The 24,576-nt window shown below is 41.8% G+C and overlaps 1 protein-coding gene across 4 annotated transcripts in view; it reads right to left on the reverse strand.

Annotated features, from left to right (window-relative positions):
• KCNJ6 (potassium voltage-gated channel subfamily J member 6) overlaps positions 1-24,576 on the reverse strand; it is a 294,141-nt gene that overhangs the window by 206,989 nt on the left and 62,576 nt on the right. For 3 of the 4 annotated variants that reach the window (XM_021070975.1, XM_021070976.1, XM_021070977.1), the window contains one exon: positions 8,531-8,582. In XM_021070975.1, coding sequence (XP_020926634.1) covers positions 8,531-8,555 — 25 coding nt within the window. In that variant the 5' untranslated portion in view covers positions 8,556-8,582. Of the gene's footprint in view, positions 1-8,530; positions 8,583-10,883; positions 12,085-24,576 lie in introns of those variants that run through there. The other variant, XM_021070978.1, reaches the window with a different exon arrangement.

Consider the following 24,576-nt stretch of genomic DNA (forward strand, 5'->3'; position numbering starts at 1 on the left):
TGACCCCCATTTCACTTGTCCTGCAGGTAACCCAGGAAGAATACATGGAAAGGAAGATGCATGGCCAGAGTTGTAGTTGAGATGGCAGAGCCAGTCTGGTGAGTGCGAGTGTGTGGGATGGCTAAGGGATAAGATAGAGCTCCCAGAGTCATGGAAGAGTGAGAGACCCAGCCTGGAGGCTGGGCTTCGAGAACCTATCTCAGAAGCACATGGCAGAGCTGCTGGGTGAGGGAGGGACTGCTTGTCAGCACCTATGCTGGCTGGTACCCAGCCCTGTGTCTCATCTGCATCAGCTCACCTGCAGCAGGGAGGGGCTCCTGGTCTCAGGCTGGGAGATGCAAAGGGAGGGGAGATGGGGACCTGCTCAAGGAGAGTCTGGAGGAGATGCTGGGCAGCCAGAGCAATACATGCTGTCTACTGAGGATAAAGGCACGTGAGAAGGAAAGCTTCATGGAAGAGAGAAGGACTAGACAGCAAAGACGGTCAAAGGCACACTGCCAGGGCCAGTTGACAGCAACAGAGTGGGAGTGGGGGAGCCTCAAAAAGACCTGAAACCTCTCTTTTGTAACGAGCAGAGGTGGCTATCACAGAGGAACGCATCTAGATAATAATCACAAGTAAAGAAGTGATTTAAACAGTACATTGTCAAGAAAGGGTGGTCAAGGGCAGTAGATTTGACTTTAAGTTGAATTACTCTTATTTTAGAGGGTGCTTTTTGAAGTTTTAAGTGTTTTATTACAAGTAATTGTATCCGCAACAAAAATAAAGGCAGATAATCAAGAAGAAGACAAAATACAAAGTTGAAGCTCTTCCTACCCACTTCCAGTCATCAGAGGCAATGCTGTCAACAACACCCGGTTTTAGTTTTCCCAGAGATTAGTGTGAATTTTATATTTATATAATTTTATATTTATATTATACTTTATATATATATTCATATAACGATACTTATACCTTTATTTTCTAAAATTTTCACATCTTTCCCAGCTCTTATAACCCATGGTGTTCTTTTTCTTGAAGATTTTTTTTTTTTTTTTTTGCCATTTCTTGGGCCACTCCTGCAGGATATGGAGGTTCCCAGGCTAGGGGTCTAAGCAGAACTGTATACCACAGCCACAGCAATGCGGGATCCGAGCCGAGTCTGCAACCTACACCACAGCTCACAGCAACGCCAGATCCTTAACCCACTGAGCAAGGCCAGGGATTGAACCCGCAACCTCATGGTTCCTAGTCAGATTCATTAACCACTGAGCCACGAATGGGAACTCCTCTTGAAGATTTTTTTTAAAGGATGCATGGGGTCTAAGCTTTCTGACTTAGAAAATCCGATGCCTGTACTTTGTCGTTGCACTTACCTATCAGTCAGCTGGGTCTGAATTTTCAGGTTGAAAATCATTTCCTTCAGAATTTGAATTTAGTATTCTGTCTTCTTTTTAAAAAATGTTTTAATGGAAGTAGAGTTGATATATAATATCATACGAATTACAGTTAACAATATAGTAATTCACAACTTCTAAATGTTATGGGGAATATAGCAGGTATTTTATAATAGCTATAAATGGAGTATAGCCTTTAGCAATTAAATTGTGTTACTTTTGAGGTTATGCTATGACTACCTGTGTGAGTCTGAGCCTGAGAGACAGATTTCCATATTTAAAGTGTCTGAGTTTTATTTGGACCGAGAAGATCCATTTTCTTTTCTCTTTTTATGGCCACATCTGTGGCATATGGAAGTTCTCAGGCTAGGGGTCAAATCAGAGCTGCACCTTCTGGCCTACATCACAGCCACAGCAATCCGAGCCTCATCTGTGACCTACACCATAGCTCATGGCAATGTTGGATCCTTAACCTGCTGAGTGAGGCCAGGGATGGAACCCGCATCCTCGCTGACACTATGTCAGGTTCTTAACCCACTGAGCCACAGTGGGAACTCCAGAAGATCCATTTTAAAAAGCACTATCTGGTGGGCCCGGTGTAGCTTTAGTCTCTGAGGATAGAAGGCCATTTAGTGCCCTAAGGACTTCATGCAGAGAATAGCTTTGCCCAGCCCAGGAACATCCTCCACGGCCTTTAAGTTCCAGTCCAGCTCTGGTGTCTCTTACCAGCCACCAACAGAGGACAAAATCTGGGTACCTCCATCTGCTTGGACTGATGACATTGTCCTTTTCCTTTGGGGAGGTGTGGGCAGCAAAACTGCCATGTTGTGTTAAAATCCTACACCTGCCCAAGAGAGCCTGGGGTGGGGCACTGGCAGTAGTGTGTCTGAGAGGGTGGGTGGGCCTTTCCCCTTGGGGGTCAGAAGCTCGATACCTCAGCCAGCAGGATAGGCCCGTGGGTTTATATAAAAGGGAATGGCTCTCCATTTTCCCCACATCCTCTCCACCTCACCCCACTTGTCTCTCATGCATTGCAGGTCCCCCTTGGCTGCCCTGCAGAGGCTCTCAGCTCCTCTGCTGTACCAGCTTCTTGCTCTTTTCCTCTACTTTTGCGCCAGTGGAAAATCCACCCCCACAGGCCTTTGCAATCATTTTAAGATGATGACCTTGGATCTAGAGATTATTATACTGTGCGAGGTAAGTCAGACAGAGAAAGACAAATCTCATATGATATCACTTATCTGTGGAATCTAATTTAAGACAAGATACAAATGAACTTATTTATAAAACAGAAACAGACTCACAGACACAGGAAACAATCTGACCAAAGGGGAAGGTGGGGGAGGGATAAATTGAGTTTGGGATTAACAGATACACACTATTGTATATAAAAGAGATAAACAACAAGGACCTATGGTAGAACACAGGGAACTATGTACAGTATCTCATAATAACTTATAAGGGAAAAGAATCTGAGAAAGAATATGTATCTATAACCAAATTACTGTGCTGTACATCTGAAATTAACACAACATTGTAAATCAACTGTACTTTGATAAAATAAATAAAATGCTGATCTGCTTAAAAACCTTCAGTGCTGCTCCATCACTGACAGGAAAATGCCCAAGCTGAAAACTTGTCCTTTTAGGACCTGATTCTTGCCTATCTGCTCAGCCAGCTGCTGTCTTCCTGCCCTGTCTCCTGACTGCTGCCATATCAGTACTTGGCTCTTCCCCCCAGTTGGCCACGTCCTCACACCTCCATGCTTCCTTGTGCTGGGTCCTGGGTCCTGGTACGCACATTCCCACTGGCTGCTGGGTGAAAACTGCACAACCATTATGATGCACACAAAATATGCAGATATGTGCCTCCAGCTGTAGGACTTGCTAGGTGGCCTCTGCAAGACCCTGATTCTCTGTGCTACACCTGTTTTATCCCTCCTCCTTTGTCTCAAAACACTGCCCATGGTGTGGGAAGGAACCCTGTTTATTTGTCCTTCCACAACTTAAAACAGTGCAAGAGTGATTGAGAATACGTGATTTAAAAAACATCGCTGTGCTTTCATGGAGCTAATTTAATATGTGGTAATTGTAATTGGTTCTCACTCTTTATTTCCTTTGACGTTGGAACATTTCAAGTCTGGGCTAAATTTGAACCATTTCTTTAAGTAGGAGGAGGGATTCTCTCTACATTATTGTGGATAGCCAAGACTTCTAAGTACCTACAAAGCAGGCCCGTGGCTCTGGGCAGTGGGAGGAGTGATGGCCCACTCCCCTGAGTCCTGGCTGGGGAAGGACCGACTTGGAGCTACTCAGGATACAGCAGTCACTCTGCTATTTGTTTGAGAATGGTGATGAGTAACTCTTTCCTGGGAAGATATGTTAAGGTGGTTATGGCCACAGGGATATCACAGCCTGGGACAGCCTGGGTGCAGTGACTCGTGAGGAGGACCAGAAGGGGCTGCTCTGGGGCCTGAGAGAGGCTGGAAGGATGGTGACAGAAAGCGGCAGAGGTCAGCTCCCCTTCCCATGACTCAGAGGGGCCCCTGGCTGGCCCCACGCACCTTAAATAACCACCATCTACTCTTGCAGTGACTGTGTACCTGCAGCTGACTCAGAGGAGGCAGAAGTAGGACTCCAGGAAAGAGGGCAGAATGCTGGGGGTGGGGGTGGAGCCTGAGAAGGGCCCCTGAAGCCTGGAGAAGACGTCAGGGTCAAGCATCCTTACCTGTCCTGTCCTTGCAACTTCATCACTATGCTCAGGACCAGACGTTTGATTATAACCCACATTATTAATGGACCCTTGTGGTGAGACTTCCTATGCTGTGTATGATGTGCTCCTAGGTGTATGTGTGTGGGGGGCTGATACTTTCCTATAGAAATTTATGTAAGGACAACCTCCAGAGGTACTCTATACAGATCATGATTCCAGAGCCCCCAGGCTATTGCCATGCCTTTTGACATCTCCAATTTGTCACTGTCTCACTTAGATTCAAGTGGCCCTGCCAGCCTCAATGTCACCTCTAATGATAGCGTGTGGGATTTGGTTTCATTGTTTGGGGCACTGTGTGCCTATTTATTTAGGGTTGGGAGTCTCCACTGGGGTCAGACTTGCAGCTTGATTTCCTTTAATGGATGGGGAGCAAAATCCTGGTGACTGGTGGGCAAATTTGGGGTAACTTCCTCCAGTGTGGGGTTTTGGGCTGCCCCATTTGTAACAGGTTTCTGGTGGTCCAAGTATGAGAATGTCCATTTCTAAGATGTTGACAGAGATTAAAATGTCAAAAGGCAGTGTTACAAAAAATCAATAGACTTTGAAAGGTGGAAGTCCACAGCCAGTGGATGCGAGTGTGTAGCTTAGGAATTTTAGATCTCCGAGCCTCTTTCTGTCAATACCTCCTTCCCCTTGGTCTACCTGTTTTCTGATTTTGTCTCTCTCCTTCTTCTCTAGGTTCCCCCTCCCCCTTTTTTTGCCTTTTCTAGGGCTGCTCCTGCAGCATATGGAGGTTCCCAGGCTAGGGGTCTAATCGGAGCTGTAGCCACTGGCCTACGCCACAGCCACAGCAATGCGGGATCCGAGCCGCATCTGCGACCTACACCACAGCTCATGGCAACACCGGGTCCCCAACCAACTGAGCAAGGCCAGGGATCGAACCCACAACCTCATGGTTCCTAGTCAGATTCGTTAACCACTGCACCACGACTGGAACTCCTCTAGGTCCTTTTTTATATGTATGTTTTCCCCTGCATTTTTCTTCTGTGTATTTTCTTATAATTCATCTGTTTTTCTTCCTTTCTTTTCTTTCTTGTCATGCCCATTCCTCACTCCAATAATATGGCAAATATATTTTGAAATATTATCATGTGTTTATTAAATAAAGGTCTCTTTTTCTTTTTCTTTTTTGCTTTTTAGGGCTGCACCTGAGGCATACAGAGGTTCCCAGGCTGGGAGTCTAATTAGAGGTACAGCTGCCAGCCTATGCCACAGCCACAGCAATGCCAGATCCGAGCCAAATCTGCAACCTACACCACAGCTCACAGCAATGCCAGATCCTTAACCTACTGAGCAAGGCCAGGGATCGAACCCACCACCTTATGGCTTCTAATCAGATCCGTTAACCACTGCACCATGATGGGAACTCCAATAAAGCTGCTCTTAAATTAACATTTAAAAAATCTGTTAATATTTTTGTGTCCCTTGCTTGTTCTTTTAAAAAATGACTAATGCTGGTTTTCTGTTTTTTTGAAATGGTTGATTTTGCACATGATAGAAAGAGATACTCCTCACCCTGCTCTAGAGGCTAAAGAAGATACCTCATCCCCTTTGTGGTACTTGCATGGCCATTGATGGCATTTGGAGCCTATGGTGACTGGGGAAAAATCGCCCTCCAGTTCTAGTTAAACAAAAAGATGCTCTAGTAACCAGATGGCTTTTGCTTGGCAGTTTAACAAGCAAAGAGTTCACTGGCTCCGAAAATCCATTCAGTGCACTGTGTCCTGGGTATTCATGGTTCTGTTTTTGTCTCTTTTCTCTGGTGGCCATGGATTTGATGTTCCATCAAATTTATCACATACCGATTAAATGTCAATTCTTTGCTTAGCCCACTGATCGAGTCTTCTTACATAATTATGTATTTATTTACTTGCAGATTTCCTATGTAGAATAAATGTATAGTTGTATGTAACATTATTCATGAATTTAATTTGGATGAAAAATTTACTAGTTTTGAACACGAGATTTAACTTTCATAGTGAGCCCTTGGAAAAGTAGTAGTATATCTTATATATTTTATAATATTCTTTATCTTTGCGAGGATTGATGAACTGGAATGTTGAGTTTGATTCCAAGGTTCATTTTCAGACTTTAAATTTCCTTTGTGGATTGAATATACCAATGTGATTTTTTTTTTAAAAAAAGACAGAGCAAATTAGAAGAATGGCCATGACCTTTCATCTACCTAAGGATTTGGAATTCAATTTTGGCAGAATTCTCTTAAGCCAGTGACTAGATCATAGGTCAAAGTCATTAGAATGATTGCAGAGGCAAACATGAAACCTGAAACCAATACGTCAGGGAGGGTCAGGGGTGCTCTTACTTACATGCTTCTGGATCTGATGATGGAAAAAACAAAATACCTCTGGCAGAAATATTGACCAGTATAGATCCTCTATAGTGCCCTTAATGGTTTACAGTTCAGCTAGGTGTGTTAAAATACTTACTGAACTAGAACATCAAATTCTAATAAGATCCTCGTCCTGAAACCTGTTGGCATCACAACTGATGGGAGGCACTATCTAGTTTCATGCACCGTATCCCCCCAGGCTCCATTCATGGACAACGATGCTAGATTCCAAGCGGCTGATCTTTCTAGCATTCAGACCATCTGTGAGTCTTCTGTGTTGGTGACTTTGGACTTAGAGATGAAAACTAGATCTGTGAGGGTGCTGTGGATTGTGAATTCATTGGTTCTGTAACAATCCTGCTCCATATTTTGATGGTATAGGCATGTCAGTTTCATGGTGGTTCTGGTACCCTCACTATTTCATTCCAGGTCTAAGAAGAACACCTTCCATGACCCAAGGTTCTTTTTCCCAGACAGAGAACCAATGTGAGATTCTTCAAACTAAGTGGCAGATCCTCTAAATGTTTTTCCATCTTCAAGGCTAGAGGGAGAGAGGGCAGGGGTGACCCAGAGGAGAGGGCGAGAAAGGCTTGGGAGCAGGGCAAGGCTTATTTTTGACTTAGTCCTTGTGAGCTGTGTGAAATTCACAGCCTGAAATTAGCACATGTTCAAGACATGAAATTAGGCAGAAGTTTGGGGTCAGAAATTAAAGAAACAGCAATGTGCAGAACCTTGTAACATTGCCTTTTCTTGTGGGGGGATTGTCTGTGGAGATAAAGGCTCACTGACTGTGCTGCAGAAGATCGCTTGTATTTAATACTTTCAGGATTTGAGGAATAGTAGAAGGGGCAGGCAGGGACCCAATTAAATGTAGGCAAGATCAATGGTTAATGTTGCAGGTCAACTTTACGTAGGTGTCTATGGCCCTAGTGATAATGGAGAAGTATCTGCAAGCTTCCCTTGTCACTTTACTTTTTATTTATGCTTTTGTTGTGCTCACAGCATGTGGAAGTTCCCGGGCCAGGGACTGAACTTGCACCACAGCAACAACTGACTGGGGATGCTGCAGTGATAACGCCAGATCCTCAACATATTACACCATGAGGGAACTCCCCTTTGTCACTTTATTTATTTTTATGGCATATGGAAGTTCCCGGACCAGGGATTAAATCTGAGCTGGAGCTGCAACCTGCACCACCGCTATGGCAATGATGGATCCTTAACCCACTGTGCTGGGCTGGAATGGAACCTGCATCTCCACGGAGACAAGCCAGATCATTAACCCACTGTGTCACAGTGGGAACGCCCCTCTTTGTCACTTTAGTTGTGAAATCTATCACCAAGAACACGTACCTTTTCAAAGGAAAAAAGTCTGCCTTGACTGTTTATTTCATATTCAGATGGTCTTTAATATTTAAACATTATCACAGGAAATTGCATTTCTCCGTTTGCAGGAGGATTGATTGTAATTATTTTTCTTTTCTCTTCAAAACACTTTGTGTATCCTGTTTATTTGGCTTAAGAACTTAGAGCAGTATACTGCTGATATATACAAAACCTAAATCATGGCAAGCTACTTACACCTCAAGTACTCCCTTTTTAATAGTTCTGTCTGAAATTTCTGAACTACACCTAACAGGTCTGACAACGATAAGCCATTATTTACACTCTTTAGATTATCCAGCCTATGGACTCTCTGTGCATAAAACTTCTGCTGACTGCGTAAACCTTCTAAAACTCAGGTTAATGTTCCTGTGAGTCTCAATGTCCAATGCAGTGCTATAGATAAAATCCATTCTGATTCTTTAGCTCCATACATTGTGTAACACTTTCAGCACAGAACTGGACCCCAGGAGAGATGAATTTTGAGTAACACATAACTGTAACACTACACGATGGTCTGTGTTATGTAGACCTTGGCTATCACAAGAATGAAAGAGACAAATCAGATAATCACAAAGGGATGTGATTTTTGCAAGATGTTGTGGTTTTCCATTCAAAACCCAAACTGAATAAATTTCAGGTTACTCACTCATGGATTCTGTCAACTTGGCCATCGCTGAAATTTCCTCTTTGTGCTTTTCCTGGAAGCAAGAAGAAAAGACAACCATGTGTAAAGCCTGTCTTCAGTATGAATGAACACGAGGGTCTGTTACAGCTCTCTCTCTCTCCCTTCTTCTCCCCATGTTAGAATTTGGTCACCCATGATGAAATGAATATTAAAATCTCACATTATAGCTATATGATCTGTCAGCCACTGAAAAGAGATTTTTAAGGCACTAAAAAAAAATCTGCCAGGGCTCTTGGAAACAAGCGTCTGTCACATTGATCTTGGATGTGTGTGTAATTGGTGATGCACGACTAGTTGTCAAAACCTTTCTGACACTGGAGTTTTGACACCCGTATGCCAATCTTTTGCTCTCAATTTTCTCCTGTTCAAGTTTTTTGGTATTTTTGGAGCTGGAATTTTTGTAGTCATTTGACTTCTATTTTTTTTTTTTTTCCTGAAAGCCAAATAGATTTTATACATTTTTCTTTGTCTTAACTTTTTTGATTCCTTTTTGGAAAGTCATCACTTTTGATGGCTTTATGGCCTTAACTCTTTTGGGCTGAAAATGTTTTGTTCCAACTAGGATATAGGTTATAACCCACTGAGTTTGAGAGCCAGAAAGATAACATACATCAACTGAGTCTGTCCTAATTAGGAAAGTACTTTGGAACTATTAAAAATAATGGTCATCTCTTCTGAAAACTCTCTTCAATTTCTTGGACTCCTAACAGATATAGTAACTGAAATATTGGCTGCTATTATTTTTCTCTTTTTCTGCCTTATTCTTTTTTCTAATTATGAAGCTAATACATGCTAGTTACTGAAAAATTCAGACAATATTGAAAAATTATAAATCAGAATATATGCTTCTCTCATGATCCTTCCCTCCTCCAAGGAAACCACTGTTATAATTGGGTGAACACCTTTCTATTCCCATTTCTACACCATATTCAGATGCGGAAATATAATCCCCTTTTCACAAATATAACTATCTATACTATGCAAACTATACTGCAAGCCACTTTTCACTTAATGCCATATCATGCATCTTTTTATGTCAATAAGGGTAGAATACATTATCATTTTTTAGTGACTGCATTCATCATGAGTTAGGCCATAATTTCCTTAACCAGATTTCATTTAATTTGTTTAAATTTTTTTTTACTAGTTTATAAAACACTGTGATGAGCATCCTGAACTCACATATTTGTACCCTTGTCCTATCAACGCTGAGGATAAATATTGCGGTTAGGTATGATTTGGTTAAAAAGTATGACTATGAAGAATTTTGACATGTATTGCCCAATTATCCTCCATGAAGCTTGGTTCTGACAGTGCATAAAAACCTTCCTTTCCATGCATTCTTGCTAACTTGTCAAGGGTGTTAACTTTATCCCCGACCCTCCCAATCTGTGCCGAACTCATAGGCAAAAAATACTATCTTGTGTTTTTATACTGTCATTTTTCCTTCTCCGACTTCTGTTTACGAATGTCCATAACTACAGCATGCCTTCCCATGGGATAGGTACGTCATCGACTCTTAGTCGTGTGGCAATGCTCCAGCTCCTGTGCCATCAACATTCTAGCTCTTAGAAACCGAAGGTGAGGTTGATTTCTCCCCATGGCCACAGTTTAGTGCTGAGCCCGTCGCAGCTGCCAGGCTAGCAGTTGAGTCGACGTGTCATTGGCTTGAGTGTTGAAGTACGTTAACCACATCATTATTCATCCTTCTACAGCCAGGACTCCCAAACGAAAAGGTAGTGCTGCTTATTGACACTGCTTTGAATGTCAATAAGCAACGCTGCACATCACAAGTACACTTGATACTCGCAAGCCCTGCATTAACAGCAATAAAACCAGGGCACTGCCTCTTACTTAAACTAGTAATTGCCCTTGAGAAGGGAAGGAGCTAAGAAACCGTCATCTATGACACTACTGAGGTGGCATTAATCTGTGATATTTAGCCTGCCATGTGGTTTATATGGAGATGTAAAGAAATAGCACAGCTTTTGGAGAGGCTAAGAGCGTTGGGTAGCAGAGACAGAGAGGAACTTGCCAGAGCAACACAGGTTCCCAGGAGTGTGCACAGAGGCCGCTTCAAAGACCAGTCTAGCATAGTGGTGGATGGCCATTCAGGGATAGATGAAACTCCATGGTGAGAACTCAGTGAAATTCGTCCTTGGCCTGTTCTGTTTCTGCTGCTCTGTCCTTGACTCTGCACTTCCCCTCCGCCTAGTTTTACTGCTGGTTTGGCCCCTCTATTTACAGCTCCTCTCCTTGCATCCTGGTCTATGACTTGCCTTCCTTTTGTTCTCTGTGTTCCATTAGGTTTTACCTTGGGTTGACCTCTTCAGCTTGGCCCTTTCCTGACGACCTCAGTGGTGAGACTCCCCAACAGGCACCCAGATTCCTTATGAAGCCCTGTCAAGCCTGTCTGTCTTCTTGGCTGTGTGTCACTGCATTACTTCTTATGACCCAGGACGCTGCCACCTTTTGTAAACCAGTCTTGCTGGGGAGTGGTCCTTGCATCTATTTTTATCCAGATGTATTGGATTTCCTCCTCCTGGAGAAATCAAATAACGCCTGTATAAGCCTTTTTCTCTTCCCCGTAATTAAACAGAAACTTCTGACACTGACAGGGGGAGGGGCCCTTAAAAGTCCTAAATTTAGCTCTCTCAGTTTGACTCATCTAAATCATAACTTATGGTGGAAATCATGACATATGTTTCTGTGTAAGTAGTTTAGTCATTCTATGAGATGTCTTTAAACTCCTTATGTCCTTCCCTCATTATCAGAAAGTAGAGGTTTGCAATCACACGGCATGTATACTCGATAAGGGATTTACATTTCATTCAAGCAAAATCTCTTTTTTCTAGAGCCAAGAGCTTCCTCCAAAGTAAATTTACTGGCTATCAGATTTACAATACTGAGAAGAGATTTAGAATTATAGCATATTAAACCTGGAAGAGATTCTTTTAGAGGCTGTCAAGTCCAACCCCACAGTGATGCAGTTGATGAAACTGAAGTCCCTGCCAAGAAAGGCATTTGCATCAAGCTGGTCTCTCCTCCTTGTCAACAACCTCTTCTTCCCCAGAACCTCAAAGTCTGCTGTACACGGGGATGAGAGCCCTTACGCAGCAATCCAGGGGCTGTGTTGGGCTTCCTCAGGTCTGCATGCTCTGTTTTCTTCCAGCTGTCTCATCCACAGCAATATCTCTAATATCCACAAATGGCTACAGCTTCCAGATTTCTCCATCCGGCCCTGACCTCTCCATCCAACTGCTATCTACGGGATGGTCCCACCCCAATGCTCAGTGCATGTTTCAAAGCAACGTGAAAGCAACTTTCTATTCCCACGCACTTTCCACTAGCCAAACCCAAGCCCTCACACCTGGGCTGCTTGTTCTATTCTCTGCCTTTGGTTTATGGGATCACTACTCACATGATACCTAAGCCAGAAATCTGAGAACACTCCACCTCCTTTTTCTTCCTCACCTCTGATATTTCACTGAGCTCAAATTTGACCTCCCTTCACTGTGGGAGTTTTTTTTTTTTTTTTTTTTTTTTTTTTTTTTTTTTTTTGGCCTTTTTGCCATTTCTTGGGCCGCTCCTGAGGCATATGGAGATTCCCAGGCTAGGGGTCTAATCAGAGCTATAGCCGCCGGCCTATGCCTGAGCCACAGCAACTTGGGATCTGAGCCACGTCTGCAACCTACACCACAGCTCATGGCAACGCCAGATCTTTAACCCACTGAGCAAGGCCAGGGATCGAACCCACAACCTCATGGTTTCTAGTCGGATTCATTAACCACTGAGCCACGACGGGAACTCCCAACTGCTGCCTCTTAAAGGGACTATGGATGTTGCTTCCCTCTACCTCTAGCCTCACCAGACATACTGTTTATCTTAAAACAATTCTGGGGGATCTGTCTAAAATGCAGACTTGACACAGGCACCCCTGCTTGAAATATATCAGTCCTTCTCTAGCAAGTAAGCATGCAGTCCTTGTCCTTTAACCAGGACTGGCAGTCAGAATGGTTCTGTCCTCTCCACTCACACCCTAGAGATAGGCAGCTTCCTGCCTTGGCAATCAGTGTTCCCCCTGCCCAGATATGCAATTTTCATTTCCTTCTTGTGCTCCCAAATTTATCCCTAAAATTCTACTGGAGACAACTCAATCTCTGCTATTTTTCCCCTGTGCTTCCTGCCCATATTTCCTTTATTTCTAAGCATGCTTATGCTCAAACATGTTCGTGTATCACTACATAATTTATTATGGGTGTAAGGGATTCTTAGACCTTTGGAAAAGTCAAGTCCCACCTCCCAGTAGCCTCATTTGGAGGTTCCCATTGGCACAATCATCAGAGGGGAGAGGAAGCGCATGGCAGACCAGAAGTCTCTGACACTAAAAGCCCTAGGATCCTGAACAAGGCATTTTAAATTTTTGGCCAGTTTCCTTCAGACACCGATTGTTGTTTGCAGAGGTCCCCTTAGTAGTAGCTATGCTGTCTACTGGACAGACACATCCAAATGCTCAGTGCATGTTTCACAGCAATGTGAAAGCTTCTTTCTATTCCCACACATTCTCCACTAGCCATTCAGCTATGTGATTAGGCTACACATGCATAGTTTGGACAGCGTGTGAGTATTGGTGATATTTTAAGATGAAAAACATAGTCCTTAAGAAATATAAAGTCTAAGAAATGTCTTTCCTCTAGAGCCAAAGGCTTTGATATTTGACATAATCAACTGGTTTATTCATTCTAAAATTAAAAAGAAAACCAGGACTATTACTGTTCTGGAGAAAAGAGCTTACTTTGGTCTGAAAAGTTATTGCTCTTATTTACTGTGCCTATGCTGCTTGGATGTTACTATTTTGAGACCAAATGTGGTGAATGAGAAATGTAGACATGGGGCGTTTGGAAAGGAATCTGGGTCCAATATGAAAGGTTTTGGTTTTGGTTTTGGCACTACTTCCTCCCTGCTTGTTATTAACCTCTGGAAAATTCAGTTTGCTTATCTGTAAAGTGGGGGTACGTGTTGTCTATCTGCATTTCTTCATGCACAGCCTCATTGTGAAGAACAAATGGGAAAATGTGTGTTAATACATTCGAGTGTTATATCCATGTGTGTATATGTGTGTTTGATCATTTTCCCTTTGGCTACCATGAGGGCCAAGAGTTATAGCCTGTTCTTGCTGTTTGAGGAAAAATCCTGACCTCTGGCTCTGGTATCAAAAACAGCAGAGCAATTTTTCTTGGACCTATAAGATCCAAGGCTGCCTGAAAGTCAATGGCTGGTGACCTCGTACACCATTCCTCGTACACCATTCCCCCATTGATAAAACCTTCCACCAGAATAAATGTTTCCAGAACTTTGGCACACTTCTTGGAAGAGGTGGGTTCTTTTGCTCTAAGAGGAACTCTACTTAACAATTGTGTTGTCATACATTTAATGGAATAACAGAAACTTTCAGAATTTGGGGGAGTCACGGTGATATGTTTGAGCAAAACATACATCGATGAAAAAAATCCTGAATGTCTTGTTAGGATCATACCCATCTCCTTGGGTGGAATATTAACCCTCAGGGCCAGTGGGTATTTAATTTTCTTATTGTCTGACTGTGCCCTTTCTACCATATCTGGGAATACAAATAAAAGCTCAGCAGTATGTTTGGTGTGTGTGTGTGTGTGTGTGTGTGTGTGTGTGTGTGTGTGTGATTTATACTCACACTTCTGTTTCAGTTAAGAAGAATATGGCTTACTGCTGGAACCATGCCAGATATATACTTCTCTCTGACTGTCTGAAATGACAGAGGAGTTTTTAATGAGGGCAATTATAACAGAGCTTGACTATAGCTCAAAGCTACAACTAAGACTGTGTGTGTGTGTGTGTGTGTGTGTGTGTGTGTGGTTGATTCATGAATGTCAAGTTTTAGAGAGGGTGGAGGAGGTGATTTTCTGCTTCATGGGGCTCCCTGGCACACAGAGGGCAGGAGTTGGTGGAGCTGAGTGAGGTCTGCATGTTCAGCAGTGAGGCTGCCTTACTTTCTGGAACCCAAAAGTAGGCTTTAAAGGATGAGGGGGAAACTCATCATAGTTTATATATTTCAAAGCAGTCATATTTGCATTTTGGATATTTTTATATCTCTAAAAATGTGTGCTTATATTCATCAGAAAACTGTGATTTTTTAAAAAGTTACAACCACTTAAGGGAACATTTATAAAAAGTGGGAAAGGATAATGTTATTTTATGAACTTGTATCCTCATTGGACCTCACTTCCAGGTTAAAACAGGGGCTACACATCTCACACCTTGTTCTTAGAGTTCTCTACAAATGTGCCAGCTGTGGCCTCCATATGGAGTTTCCCTTTTCCACTTTACTGACATAATGCCACAGCAGGTCACCAGAGGACTGATTTAAAAGGAAAATGCAACGTCCTCAGGTAGCCAATCAAATAATTATTCTTATCATGTGATACCACATATTTCTTTGAGTTGTTACTGAAAAATAGCTAGAGGATTTAAGGACCACTAATTAGCCTTTTGCTAATGATAAACTCATGGAAATAAGTAGTCAGCATGAAGCTATGGTTTAGGACAATAAAATAGCAATCCTTCACATTTATTTCATGTTTATTACACACTGGCACTATGTTAAGGGCATTGCTAGACTATCTCATTTAATTTCCATAATGACTTATGAAATAAATGCTATTTCCCCCCCCACATACACACAAACACACATTGGAAATGGAGAAATTGAGGCACAGAGAGGTTCAGAAAGCTTCCCCAGAGCTGGTAAGATGTAGAGTTTTCAAACACAGAAGTCCACGGATATTCTGGAGGAGCATCCCATCCAGAAGCAGAAGAATACACATTCTGTTCAAGTGCACTTGGATTCTCCAGGATAGATCACATGCTGGGCCACAAAGCAAGCCTAAGTAAATTTAAGAAAATTGAAATCATATCAAGCATATTCTGTGAGCACAACACTACGAAATTAGAAATCAGTTACAAGAAAAAAATGCAAAACCCACAAACATGTGGAAGCTAAACAGTATGTTACTAAACAACCAATGGATCACTGAAGAAATCAAAGAGGAAATAAAAAGATACCAAGAGACAAGTGCAAACAAAAACACGATGATCAAAAAACCTATGGGCTACAGTAAAAGCAGTTCTAAGAGGGAATTTTATAGTGATACAAGCTTATTGCAGGAAATAAGAAAAATCTCAAGTGAACAACCTAACCTTACACCTAAAGCAACTAGAGAAAGAAGAACAAACAAAACCCAAAGTTATTACAAGGAAAGAAATCATAAAGATCAGAGCAGAAATAAATGAAATAGAGACCAAAAATACAGTAGAAAAGACCAATAAAACTAAAAGATTGTTCTTTGAAAAGGTACACAAAATTGATAAGCCATTAGCCAGATTCATCAAGAAAAAAAGGGAGAGCGCCCAAATCAATACAATTGGAAATGAAAAAGGAAAAGTTACAACTGACACAACAGAAATTCGAAGGGCCATAAGAGACTGCTAAAAGCCACTATATGTCAATAAAACGGACAACTTAGAAGAAATGGACGAATGCTTAGAAAGGTACAATCTCCCAAGACTGAACAAGGAAGAAATGGAAAAGATGAGCAGATCAATTACATGTACTGAAATTGAATCTGTGATTAAACGCAGAAGTTCTAGCTCATGGAACCAGAGCAGGCTCACAGAGAAAGAGCTTCATTGTGTCAAGAAGTATGAGAAAGGGATGGGGGAGGGGATAGAATGAGTGAGGAAGAATATTCTAGGTGTGGAAACAGTAGAAGTTGGTAACCTATATGCCAGAGGCATTGCATAGCAAGTGGACTGGAGCCAAGTGTGGGAAGAGTAGCAGCCTGGAATATTAGGGTGTAAACTGTGGAGGACCACGGGGGCCAGGCTGAGTCACTCAGGAGGAGTCTGGGTCTGGAGTTGGGGTGATGTTTGAAGCTGAGAGAAGAGTCAAGGTGCCAAGGACTGAACCTATGTAAGCATCTTGGGGAAACCCAGAGAGCTCTTTCTTAGAAGCTGAAGGACAGGGGGTTTGAAGAATTAAGAACTTGTCCATTAAAATGTGGTACAATTTTATATAGGATGGTTAATTAATTAATGTATTTATTTATTTTAATTAAAATATAGTTGATTTACAATGTTCTTTCAATTTCTACTGTACACTAAAGTGACCAGGTCATACATATATACACATTCCTTTTTTTAAATGTATCTTCCATCATGTTCTAACCTGAGATTGGACATAGTTCCTTGTGCTGTACAGTAGGATCCCATTGCTTATCCATTCTAAATGTAATAGTTTGCACCTACCAACCCCAAACTCCCCATGGATCCTACTCCCTCCCCTCTCCCTCTTGGCAACCACAGGTCTGCTTTCCATGTCAGTGATCTGTTTCTGTTTAGTTAGTTTGTATCCTTAATTTACTCAGTGAAAGGCTCCTGTGGTGATCTAAAGATAAGATTTGGGGTAAAAGAATTAGCAGGAAGTGTTTGAAGGAGGAGGTTAAATTATTATTGGGCAGACCACACAGGGTGCTTTTAGTAATGTGGCCTCCTTTGCACAAGGCTGGGAGCCCCTAGACATACTTTTTAAGGTCCCTTGACATACTTTTTAAGGTCCCTTGACATACTTTTTAAGGTCCCTTGTGTGCCATTTACCTTAGGGGGTTCCCTAGGACTCCATCACTCTGACCATGTTGTCCAGACCAGGGAGGGTCCTACTGTACTGAAATAGTAGGATGTTTTGCAAAAATAAATTACATGAATTCATTGTTGTGCTTATACTAACATCACCTCATTCACCTGTGCCCTAGGTTGTGATCTTAGGTGCGATGAAAGAATTTGGAGCATCACCCAGGATTCTTTTTCTAAGCACGTTGAGCACATGAACTTCTCCTGACCAGAGGGCACTGATTATGGGGCTAAGAATTAGAAAAGTGTTGGACCATATGGCTGTGGAATTTCTCCAAATCTTTGCATGTGTCTTTCCTGGCTCAAAACCCTGTGGGCTACACTCTGGATTTCTTGCACCAACATCCCAGAAATGCTTCCGGAATGCCCAGTGTGGCTGGTTTCTTGGAATATTGATGAGTGACTCATTCCCCCTTTCCTAGAGCTCCCGGAAATATCACAAAATATAGGACAAGCATTATCACCCACGTCACATCAAGAAGTTTCCTTTAAAGAGAATGCTGAGCTGTTCTGTGGAGAGGCACAGAGGAAGTCTGCTTGGGAGAAACCCACAGAGCCTGTTCTCACTGCCATTGAGCTGGACAGGCACTGCTGTCCCAGGACACACCAGTACTAGGTTTGACTCAACTTCCTAGGGCTCAGCTGCAAACTGCAGAATCTTGGAAGCAGCTTGGAATTTCCTTTCAGCCTAATTTCCCTCCATCTACTGCCTTCCTTCTGGGCCAGCATCTATCTGAGGCTCTTGTCCCTTCCAGAGCAATGTTTCAGGAATCCTAAACCTTACTGAGGCTGATGCTCCTTCCACTCACCTGCATCGCACCAGCTTTGCTAAACCTTTTCTATTCACAAGAAGAAAGGGAGAAGATTCATATTATTTCCCTTTTTTTCCCTTTTGTCCGTGATAAATATTCTGAGTGCAGTGAGTCCTCTACTAGGTGCTCTGTCCTCCCAACTCTGCCCTGTCCGGTGCCAAGTCAGGACACTTCCCTTGGAGACCTGGCTTCCACCTACAGGCATTTCCCATCACTATTCACTTCTAAACTATGTTCCGCCTGAAGGAGCCCCCTTTGGCACATGGCTCATGGCATTGCTCCATGCTTCTTCACATGTGCAGTTAACTCCTACTTGTCCTGGAGGGTCAGTTCAGGTTTGACCTCTTTTTTGACATTGTCCTTGGCTACCCCTTTTCTAGTGACCTGTGCATACTTCTGTCATTGGACTTGTCCTTCTCAAAGCCATGACTTCCAGAAGCAACAGTGATGACAAATCCAGGAACCACTGGGAAACAAAAAGGAATTCATCCTTTTGTTTCCAAAGAAGAGAAAGCAAAATCCCCAGACAAAATTGAAGAAGGACCAGAACAAATAACGTTGAGCTGTCATGAGTTTCCTGAGGGGGGTACTGGTTTATTATTCGTCCAATATGGTCCAGAAGGATTTCTGCTCCAGGAAGTGGTGCAATAGAATGACCTGTAAGAGCCTTTCTAAAATTGTTTCAGAGATGTGGTCATAGTCCAAGGGAAAATAATCCTCAATTTCTTTGGCTTTTGTTTGTATGGAGTTTTTCTTATATTTGATCAGAGAAGGGGATAATGGTGGAGGTGAACTGGGAGTAATGATAGGAACAGACTGGCAAAACAACTAGTAACTGGTTATTTGGCCATACAAGGGATGTTTACGAGAATTCACCTGACCCAGCAGGTTGGACCCTCACTTAAGGAGTTGTTCAAATCCAAGAGTGAGATTGATATGGTTCCTAGAACACCTTTTGTTTATCTAATGATGAAATGTTGTATTAGGGAGCCCTGTGCAAAGGTACTGTGGCAGTATCTCCTCTTCCCATTTCCCAGAGACAACAAGTTTTCTCGATTTTCCAGGTTACTCAGAGAAAACAATTTCCCAGAGCTCAAGACTTCCCTCACTTTTAACTTATGCCTATAGTTTCCATTGGAAGGGGGGAGGTAGCTTTCTCTGTTAGGGTTATGCTGTGTTGCCATAGGCAATACACCATATTCTCCCGCAAGAACTGGCTGGGTTGTAGTGAAGAGTAAGCGATTCATGCTCAGTTTTGTGAGGTATGAAAATGAACAGCATTTGGGAGGGCCATGGTCAAGTTTTTTTGACAGGAAGTAAATCGAATGGTTAGGCTTAAGGCTAGGTTCCTCAATATTGCAAAGCCCACATGGAACTCTCCCAGTGAGATGGGGAACCCAGTGATGCACAATAAGAGTTCCTTCCCACGCCAAGTCACCCTCGGGTACTATTGGTGTTCAGGGAAGTAGTACGGATGCTTGTTTTCAAAACAGAATGCCATCCTGGCTGAGCTGGGTCACAGGGGAGCCAAACAGGCCACTGAGAGCCTCAGTTACTGGAATTACCAGAAGTCAGCCTGTTACTTCTGCATGGGTGAGAAAGGCTGTAGCAGGACAAGGAGATGTAATACTTCAATCTCATCTGTGTCAATACTAAGATCCTAAGTTGGAGGAATATTTAGAGAATGTTATTTTGCCAAGTTCGATTTCATAACCAAATGTGACATTTACTGGGCTGGAGAATGAGGAACATTTATTGATAGAACTCATATCATTTTCTTATGCTTCTTGCCGCATTTTTAGCTTGAACCTCTGTTTGGGCAGAAGAAGAAATGGCGAGATGGTGACCCTTCATTCGGTACCTCACAGCACAGATTTCTGAGAAGGAAGGAAAACAAGCAACACCATCCCATTCTCCTTTGTCTTTTGTTCTTTATCCTCCTTTTTTTTTCCTATTTATAATTAATTCCACACTTTCAGCTAGTGGGAAAAGGGCATAGATATACTTTTCTCTATTCCTCTCATTAGGTACAGCTAAAACCCCCTGAGCATTACGATCATACCACAGAGATACCGTGGGTGAGGTTCCAGACTATTGCAATAAAGTGAATATCATGATAAAGCAAGTCAAACTTTTTTTTTTGGTTTTCCAATGCAAACAAAAGTTATATTTACACTATCCTCTAGTCTATTAAGTGCACAATAACACTGTGTCTTAAAAAACAAGGTACATACCTTAATCAAAAATACTTTATTGCTAAAAAAAAGTGAGCCATCGTCTGAGCCCTTCAGTGTGTCATAATCTTTTTGCTGGTGGATGGTTTGAAATATTGTGAGAATTATCAAAAATATAACATGGAGATGTGAAGTGAGCAAATGCTATTGAAAAAAATGGTGCCAATGGACTTGCTTGATGCAGGGTTGTCACAAACCTTCAATATGTAAAAAATATAATATCTGCAAAGTGCAATAAAATGAGGCCCTATACACACAACACACACATACATACATACATATATAAAATGTGTGTGTGTGCGTGTATATATATATATATATATATATATATGTATATATATATATATATATATATATATGTGTATATATATATATATATATATATATGTATATATATATAAAACATAAAAAGTGGAGAGAAGATGGCAGAGCAAACCAGGGACCTTGGAACCCAAGGAACAACATGGTGGTGAGTTTCCTGTTTTTCGTTTCTGTTTTTTTTTTTTCCTTTCCTTTGGTTTCTTATGCCCCAGACTGGATACTAGATAAGCCAGCTACTTGGAAATGTCAATTAGGTATAGATAGAAATGCTCCAAGAAAAGTCTTCCCTGTTTAGCCAAAGGATTAGGAAAGAGGTAGTCTAAAAAGACAGAAAACTTTTAGACAATAACAGCTCCATTCCCGTTAAAACTAAGCATAAAAACTTGCAACTCCAACCTGAAAAGCAGAGGATGAGTGGGAAACCTAGACTCCCACCCTTGCCAGGCTGTAACAAGTTACCCCAAACCTCCTGACAAGGTAGCATCAGAGAATACAGAACAGGAAGCCCAGATCTTCCTTCATCCTTGATGAGGGGTAAAATCTAATCCCCACCCCAGAGACCACTGGGGGAGACTGGACTTCTCCCCAGACTCAGCAGTAATTAAGAAGCCCTCCCCACCCCCACTGGGTAGCATTAGAAGAATCCTAGTAGAGAGTCAGAACTTCCACTACTACTCATTGGTAACAAGGCCACTTCCTCCAGGTGTAGTGGAGACCACATGGGAAGCACCATCTATCCCTTTTGTCCGGGATGGTATTCCTGGAGATTCTTGGAGAGCTTGAACTCTCATTCCCACCCAGCAGTAACAAACATCCTCTCTCATCATTGTGTCGGTGGATACTGTCATCACTCTTGGAAGTAATTAAGTGGAACATTTCCCCCCACCGCCCCAGGCTCCTCACCCACCAGAGGAGAACTGCTGAAATATGAAATTTAAATAAGACCAGAGCCTTATAACTCTCAAACATCTAGGTTCCAATTAAAAAAATTACTTGTCACAGTAAGGAAGAGAGAGAACTCAAATGGAATGAGGAGAGATAAACACCAATATTGACATGACACAGATTTTTGAATTATCTGAGAATTTTAAAGCAGCTATCATAAAATTGCTTCAACCTGTAATTGCAAACATGATTGAAACAAATTTTTAAAAAGCCTCAGCAAAGAATGTAAGTCTCAGCAAAAAATTCCAGCAAGTGCAGAGGAGAACTAAATGGAAATACTAGAACTGAAAACTGTAATTACTTAAATAAAAAACTCAGTGAATAGGTTCAGAAGCAGAGTGGAGGGGACAGAGGAAAGGAGCAGTGTACTTGAAGACAGAATAAAATAAATTATTCAGTCATAACAATAGAGAGAACACAGATTGAAAAATGAATGAACAGAGACTTGGAAAGATCTAGAATTAATGTTATAAAGTACCAGGAGGAGAGGAGAAGGAAGCTGGGACTGAAAGAGTATTCAAAGGAATAATGGCAGAAATCTTCCCAAATTAAAAAAAAAAACCTACAAATTCAATAAACTGAGTAAATCCCATATAAGATAAATCCAAAGAAACCCACACAAAGACTCTTTATAATCAAACTTCTGAAAACTGGAGAAAATCTTGAGAGCAGAAAAATGACACATTACTTTCAGAGAAAAATAATTCAAATTACAGTGGATTTCTCATTGGAAACTATGGAGGTCAGGAAGAGGTAGCACAATATTTTTCAGTTACTGAAATAAAAGAATCATCAACCCAGAATTCTATACCAGCAAAAACATCCTTCATGAATTAAGAAGAAATCAAACCCTTTTCAGGTAAAGGAAAACAAGGAGAAGTTGTCAACAGCAGACTCATCCTAAGAAACAGTGAAAGGAAGTTATCTAAACAAACAGAATGATAAATGTAGGATTTTTGGAATACCATAAGGTGAGAAAGAACATAGAAATAGCTAATGCAGAGGTAAACACAGTAGATTTTATATTTCCTGTGATGACATAGGTAGGTTGAAATTAAAAAGAAGGAAAACATATACCCCACAAACATGAATGAAAATAAAGCAAGTATGGTTTTATTGTTATATAGAATAGACTTCAGAGAAAAGAAAATGCCAGGGATGAAGAGAAGCATTACATAAAGACAAAGGGTCAACCAAGAACATGTAGCAATCTTAAATGCATATGCACCACACAACAGAGATGCAAAATATGTAAAGCAAAAACTGATGGAATTGAAAAGATGAATGTGCAAACTCACAAATAGAGTTGAAAACTTCAAAGTGCCTCTTTCAACAATTGTTATAACAACTAAGGAGAAAATCAGCAGGAATATAGAGGAACTCACACCACCACCAACCAACAGGACCTAATCAATATTCATAGAATACTCTAACCAACAGCCTCAGAATGTACATTCTTTTCAGGTGCCCATAGAATATATACCAAGATGGAACATATCTTGGGCCATAAAACAAATCTCAACGAATTTAGAATAGAAATCATATAGAATCTGTTCTCTGACCACAGGGGAATTAAACTAAAAAAAAAAAAATCTTATTTCTTTTCTTCTTTTTCTTCTTTGTGCCACCTCCTTCTTATTCTGCCACTCTGGCATGCCCTCATTCTAAGTGTTGAAGTGAGGATGCATGCAATTAATGGAAAGATTTTGGAGTGGGATATGGCTTTCATGTCCCAGGGCTTTAAAGGAAAGAGAGAAATGGAATTTTCATTCTTGGAAACCTCTTTGTTGGAACCACCTGTCTCCTTTTGGAGAATTACCATGACCCTTACCTTGTTCTGTTCTAACCCTGGGACTTTTCGACATAAGACCAGAGAGGAGAACAGGGTGGTTGAGGTTCTTAGTCTGTGCCACTGAGAATGGGTTTGCATCGTTTGTGCAGTTGAAGCCATTTTGAGACAAAAATATTAAATGGAGCAGAAAAAATAGCTTTCTTTACGCATTATGAGACCTAAAAATTCAACTGTAAAGTTCCAATTCAAAAGGCAGAAGTTGAGAGTGACTGCATCTGTTGGGGACTCACTCTCCCTGTGGACCAGTCATTGCATAATTGTGTGCTGTGTTCATATGGCTCTCTCAGTGTTGCTGAGCTATGAAACCCAGTCCTGTCCAAACATGATGAATCCTTCTCAAAACCATGTCTTTCTAAAAATGGGCTTCTTACTGACAATTCAGTGGTCCCTCACTGTTTGATATTCCTCCATTGGAAAAGAAAAATGGCTCCTGCCACCATTATTTACAAAGTGGGCTACTGGCCAAGCACAGCCAGGAGCCTTGATTTCTGACAGGCAGCAGCTGTTCAGGCTCCCTGTCCCAGAGGACAGCAGAAGGCAAGGGGGGGTGGTGGTGGCTAGAGGTAGGATTCAGGGAGCTCAAGGTAAAAATTCTTTCCTAAGGCTGGATCCTCTGCGGGACTGGGCATCAGGCAGATGGTATTTTCTTTCTCCATCCGTCAGGGAGTCATGGCCACAAGCATGGGGGATGGGAGTGTCCAAACATCATTTTTGAAGCTCTTCAGCTCCTTGCATTTTAAAATCATGTAATTATGCTTTATAAATATCACAGAGGAAATTCTATGCCATGTTGTGACATTGACTGGACCACATCCCTGGTGTGGAAGTGGGGATAGAATTACTCAACTCAAAGCAGCAACCATTTTAAACATTTTCATTTCCTTCTGTGGCCTGGACCTTTTTCCCTGGAGACCCTGTTATCATCTTTCTTTGCCCTCTCCCTACGCCTTCTTTCACCTCCAGAGCTTGGGATGATTTTGTGCTTCTGGCCCCTAGGTGGGAATCCACCCTCTCTGTTCCTGGCTCCTTATCTCTACCTGGATGAATAAATGAGCCTGTGGAGCAGTTGGGCTTCAAATCAATGTGGGGAATGTTCTTGTTCTCAGAAGATTCATGCACGGA

Source organism: Sus scrofa, chromosome 13 (genome assembly GCF_000003025.6).
Source record: "Sus scrofa isolate TJ Tabasco breed Duroc chromosome 13, Sscrofa11.1, whole genome shotgun sequence".
Classification (NCBI taxonomy): Eukaryota; Metazoa; Chordata; class Mammalia; order Artiodactyla; family Suidae; genus Sus; species Sus scrofa.